The 5969-nt window shown below is 42.2% G+C and overlaps 1 protein-coding gene across 1 annotated transcript; it reads left to right on the forward strand.

The window, feature by feature from the left end:
* The first annotated feature begins 306 nt into the window (after positions 1 to 306).
* Positions 307 to 5551, forward strand: LOC140862551 (uncharacterized). Its single transcript, XM_073265577.1, has 6 exons — positions 307 to 497; positions 820 to 1105; positions 2016 to 2441; positions 2643 to 2920; positions 3143 to 3260; positions 5474 to 5551. Exons 1-6 carry the CDS (start codon positions 307 to 309, stop codon positions 5549 to 5551), a joined length of 1377 nt encoding a protein of 458 aa, XP_073121678.1.
* Positions 5552 to 5969: the final 418 nt, after the last annotated feature.

Consider the following 5969-nt stretch of genomic DNA (forward strand, 5'->3'; position numbering starts at 1 on the left):
ACCTTATCTATGCCATCGATGCATCCTTGGAGGGACCAGATATCCAGGAGATACCCGTAGTCCGTGAGTTTCCCGATGTGTTTTCGGAGGAGATTCCAGGTTTACCACCAGTGAGGGAGATCGAGTTTGGAATTGATTTACTGCCAGAGAATACACCGATTTTCCAAAGCTCCATAATGTTTAGCACCGACAGAGATGCGAGAGTTGTAGAAACAGCTGCAGGATCTTCTTGATAAGGGCTGCATTCGACCGAGTGTTTCGCCATGGGGAGCCCCCGTCTTATTTGTCAAGAAGAAGAATGGTTCGATGCGTTTGTGTATAGACTATCAACAGCTTAACCAAGTGACTGTGAAGAATAAGTATCCTCTTTCGCGGATATATGATCTATTTGATCAGTTACAGGGCACTTCCATTTACTCGAAGATTGATCTGCGATCGGGATATCATCAGTTATGGGTTAGAGAGGAGGATATCTCTAAAAAAACATTTCGCACACGGTATGTCCACTAGGAGTTCTTAGTGATGTCATTTGGATTGACGAATTCACCAGCTGTCTTTATGGATTTGATGAACAGGGTTTTTCGCGACTTTTTGGACAAGTTCGTGGTGATGTTCATCAATGATATCCTAGTATTCTCACAATATGGATGAGCATGCTTTCCATCTCCATACTGTTTTGCAGATTCTAAGAAAGAGGCAGTTGTATGTTAAGTTGAGCAAGTGTGATTTTTGGATTGACCTAGTTGTCTTCCTTGGTCATGTGATTTCATGAGATGGTGTTTTAGTTGATCCTAGTAAGACGGAAGCTATTTTGAACAGGTCGCGTTCGACGACAGTTGCGGAGATTCGTAGTTTTCTTTGGATGGCAGGCTACTACCGTAGATTCTTGGAGAACTTTTCTCAGATTTCTAAGCCTTCGACACAGTTGACGAAAAAATACGTGCCTTTCGTTTGGACGTTGGAGTGCAAGGAGAGTTTTCAAGAGTTGCCTCGCCGTCTGACTACTGCTCTAGTGCTAGCTCTATCGTCTGGATTAGATGGTTATGTGGTCCACACCAACGCTTCTCTGCAGGGTATGGGATGTGTGTTGTCACAGAGAGTTCATGTGATTGCCTATGCTTCTAGGGAATTGAAGACTCATGAGGAGAACTATCCCGTGCATGATTTGGAGCTTGCAACCATTGTCTTTGATCTTAAGATATGGCGTCATTACTTGTACGATGAGAGGTTTAAGATCTTCACGGACCATAAGAGTTTGAAATATCTGTTCACTCATGCTGAGTTGAACATGAGGCAGCACCGATGGATGGATTTGCTGAAGGATTATGATTGCGAGATCAAGTACCATCAAGACTCTTCTAATCCAGTTGCGGATGCTCTTAGCTGCAAGATTTATGTGAGTTCCCTTAGTACCAGCTCAGTTGCTCGAGTGGTAGAGGAGTGTTGTTCCTTGGGATATAATTTCCGTCAATAGAAGGAACAACAGGGAGTGCGCGTTTCATCAGTACTTTTCGAACCAGCCTTGTATACTCGTGTATACGGGAGTCACAGGCCGATGATCCGAAAACACAGAAATTAGCCCAATTGGCTCAGGATGGAAGTACTTCTGGTTTTAATTTTAGATTGATGGTCTGTTGTGCCTTTCCGGATGTGTGGTGGTTCCTGATGATTCCATATTGAGAGAGGAGATTCTGACACAGACTTATCATAGTAGATTCTATGTTCATCCAGGAATTATGAAAATTTACAAGGATCTACGTACGAGGTTTTGGTGGAAAGGAATGAAGCGCAGTGTTTATCAGTTCTTGTCTCAATTCCTTGTGTGTCAGCAAGTCAAGACAGAATTTCGACGACACGGTGGATTACTCCAGATTTTAGAGATTCCTGAGTGGAAGTGGGAGCACGTGACAATGGATTTTGTCACCCAATTGCCTATGTCTTCTAGGATTTGCGATGCTAAATGGGTTGCTGTGAATCGATTGTCAAAGTTCATGCATTTTCTTCCGTATAATTAGGACTTTACTTTTGATCGAATGTCACATTTGTATGTGCAAAATGTTGTTTGTCTGCATGGGATTCCATTGAGCATCGTCAGTGACCGAGATCTGAGGTTTACCTCTAGGTTTTGGGGTGGCTTCCAGCGAGCTCTTTGTACTACACTGAGTCTGAGTACAACTTATCACCCGGAGACCGAAGTACAGAGCGAAAGGACTATTCGTACCCTCGAGGATATGCTTCGAGCTAAAGTAATGAATTTTGGACCAGCGTGGCATGATCTCTTGGCATCAGTAGATTTTTATTATAATAACAGCTACCATCACAACATTGACATGGCACCTTTTGAGGCCTTATATGGATGTCGCTGTCGTACGCCTTTGTTTTGGGATGAAGTTGGCGACCGTAAAGTTGAAGGTGCGCAGTTGATGCAGCAGATGACCGATGTAGTGGAATTGATCCGACAAAGGATTAAGGCTGCTCAGGATCGATAGGCAAGCTATGCTAACACTCACCGCAGACCATTGCACTTTGAGGTAGGAGAGCATGTATTTTTGCGAGTGTCACCTTTTCGGAAGTTGATGAGATTCGGCCTCAAGGGTAAGTTGTAGCTGAGGTTTATCGGTCCGTTTGAGATTCTTGAGAAGGTTCGAGATGTGTCTTACCGTCTAGCTTTTCCACCTTATCTTTTTGGCATTCATGATGTGTTTCACGTATCTTTGCTGAGACAATACGTGGTGGATGAGTTGCACATTTTACATCCGAATGAGGTGAAATTGGACCAGGATCTGTCCTATGTGGATAGACCTCTCAGGATTCTTGACAGGAAAGACAAGGTTCTTCGCAACAAAAGAATACCATTGGTGATGGTGCAGTGGCAGCATAGAGGAACCGAGGAAGCAACTTGGGAGTTAGAGAGCCGGATGTGAGCTGAGCATCCAGAGTTATTTTGAGTTTTGTACCTTTCTTTTTAAATATTTGTACTTTGAAATGTTCATTTGTAATAAAGAACATTTGTTTGATTTTTCGTGTTTTCCTCTGGCTTAAATTTCGAGGATGAAATTTCTTAAGTGGGGGAGAATGTAGTGACCCGTACCCAAGTTAAGTGGTTAAGCGTTAATCACTATGTCATTATCAAACTAATCAGGGTTAAGGAAATCTCAGACGAGTTCAAGGACATCAGAGATGGACTCGGAATGATCGAAAATGGCCCAAAGGGTGACCAAGAACGAAAACAACGTTTGGAGAATGGAAACAACGTTCTGGTCAGCTGATGTCGTCCGTGACTTCAGCAAGATGACGTCATTGCTTACGAACTAGATGGGACATCGGACGCTTCGATGGTGATCGTACGCTCCGTTCGTGATCGGACGTTCCGTTCTCTGCCTATAAATATTGGATCTGAGGCTCATTTTTAAGAGCTCATTCCTCTCTTCTCTCCCTTGTTCTTAACCCTTTCCAATCAGATCTAGGGACTTCTAGGCGTCCTATTAGGAATTCGGAAGTAGCGGAGCGATCCCGGCGTCGTAGCAGAGATGTGCCTAAGTTTTGAGACAGTCGTCAGCAGTGGGCTATCGATGGACGCAGGTATAGCTTTGGCTTTCTAAAAATATTTAGGAGTATGGATAGCTTAGTTAAGGCTTTTAGAGCTTAATTAATGATGCATGGGTATTTACATTGTAGTTGCAGTAGCAAGGACTTGTACGCGTGGGATCTAGGCCGGTGTGCTAGGTTTTGGCTTGCAGTGTTAGAGGTACGTAAGTACTGATCAAGACAGCCGGCATGATATATATGATTATATGTTTCATGATTATGTGATATGTGTTTTACCATGTTTTACTGCTTTATCACATGCATGTTTTTACAATGGACTGCATCTGGTATGATGTGAGTCATGATAGTTTCCATCGATGATGAGTTACTCATGGATTAGTTTTTGGGGAGGCTCAGCCCCGGGTTTTGCTATCACTAGGAGCGACCACGACGGGGAAGTAGATGCTATAGTTGATAGGGTGAATAAACGAGTACCCCCACTGATTCGCTCTCTGGCAAGGTGCTGTATATTCGGTGGTTCCTTGAGCAGACCGTTTTACCTAGGATTTTAAAGTCATTTGTATGCTGCATATTTGTCTATATATCATTGCTTTTGTATTGAGCGTAGTCGCTCACGCCCCTGTGTTTGGTGTTCTTGGGATACCTCATGGCGGGGCAGGTTTGAGGCTAGACGGTTCAGGAGGTTCGCATCAGGAGTGAGGCCGGTGACAGTTGATGTGAGAGTTTTGTCGTAGGGCTTGTTACCCTAAAACTTTCGATATGGTTGCATAAGAGTATTATACACTTTTACTGTCGTCGGTTGTATTCTGCCGATTAGATTTATTGTATTTTAAATTATCCGCTCTTTATACTTTAATTAATTACTGCATGCGCTAATTACTTTAATTAGGTAGTGAATCCGGATAGGGTCGCTACACTGACCAAATCAGATAATAAGTATAATAAATCCCTCGATACTAACCCAGTACCAAAACTAAATCAAATGAATTCAACTATCACTGAAATCCTCTTGGTAGTCATACCCCTTGCTGCGACAACATAAAACATCGAGATTGAGGTAGTCTTCCCTACAAGCCCATATGGAAAAATCCTCCCAGAAACAACGACATAGGGTCGAGCCTTGTGGTGACCCGCACCGTGATCACCTACTAATCAAGAGCTTACGCATACATTTAACTTAATTAAATAATAATCAAAATTTAACAACGTAATACATAACCAGATACAATTCCAAGAAAAAGAATCTGTAAATACTCAAGTTATACAACCATATCGAATAACTGTGTCAAAACAACTGTTCTCAACAAAAACAAACTAAAGTACCCATCTCCACCACTGCATCCACCCTGCAACTATGGTCTCTCTGAGCCTCTTGATCCATCAAGTCTGGGACCTACCCCATTGAATAGGGTATCCAAAAATAGTACGAGGACATGAACATAAACGCTCAGCATGACAGTATGAGTATAAAAATATTATATGTGCATGTATGCAAGTGTACGGGTACCAAGACACAAGGTCAAGAAGTCTTGCTCACAGACCGGGCCCAAGGTATATAGCATGCTGCACTGTTGCATCAGGAGATGACTCATATACCCAGTGGATAATGGTGACCTGATCACGAGTCCACGTGTCTAACCATCAACTACATGTAGGGTGAGCACCCTACTACTGAATATCTCAAGAATACATGCTCGATCCGATAATACATGAAGCATAATAACGTGACATAATATATGTAGATAAAATCATTCCATATAAACAATACAACACATAATACATGCATACTCAGTCAGGGTATCTGGAACAGTACTGATGCGGTTATATTTTCCTATATTTATTTAATTAATTTGTATGATTAGGAGAATTTGCATTTATTAAATTAATTTTATAGTTCCTAGTCATTTTTTGTGTTTTGATATAGGAAAATAGAAAAATGGAGCCAAAGAATTGTAGAAAAGAAGCAAAGAAAGAAGATGGAAGAATTAGAGCTGTTCGTTAGAGCTACAAACGAAAAGATCTAAGGAAGGTCTCTACTCAAAAGAAAGAATAAAGATTGGTGAAGCGCATTAGCGCTATGGAGAAGCGCTTTGTGCGCTATGGAGAAGCGCGATAGCACATTGGAACAACGTTTCTCACGTATGCGAGGAGAGATTGAGGTAGAAAAGTTCCCAATTGGTCTGAAACTTTTTACCGATCAAGCGGGCACAAGGAGAAACAAAGAAGATGTTGAACAGAGCATGTCCCGCTCGATTTGCATGTTTTTCCCGATCGAGCGGGCACCGTGGAAAAGAAGGCTATTTGGACCAAAGAACATCTCTCTCGATCTACATCTTTTCACCGATTGAGCGAGACGCGATTTTCGGGAACCATTCAAGAATTGACAAGAAGATGGGTAATTGATGGAGCTTTCACAACCG

The sequence above is a fragment of the Henckelia pumila genome, chromosome 4 (genome assembly GCF_033568475.1).
Source record: "Henckelia pumila isolate YLH828 chromosome 4, ASM3356847v2, whole genome shotgun sequence".
Taxonomy (NCBI): Eukaryota; Viridiplantae; Streptophyta; class Magnoliopsida; order Lamiales; family Gesneriaceae; genus Henckelia; species Henckelia pumila.

Coding starts and splice junctions, on each gene's coding strand:
- LOC140862551 (XM_073265577.1), top strand. CDS start 307: ATGCGTTTGTGTATAGACTATCAACAGCTTAACCAAGTGACTGTGAAG. Junction 498..819: donor AAAAAAACATTTCGCACACG/GTATGTCCACTA, acceptor TATTTTGAACAG/GTCGCGTTCGACGACAGTTG. Junction 1,106..2,015: donor TGTTGTCACAGAGAGTTCAT/GTGATTGCCTAT, acceptor CCGTATAATTAG/GACTTTACTTTTGATCGAAT.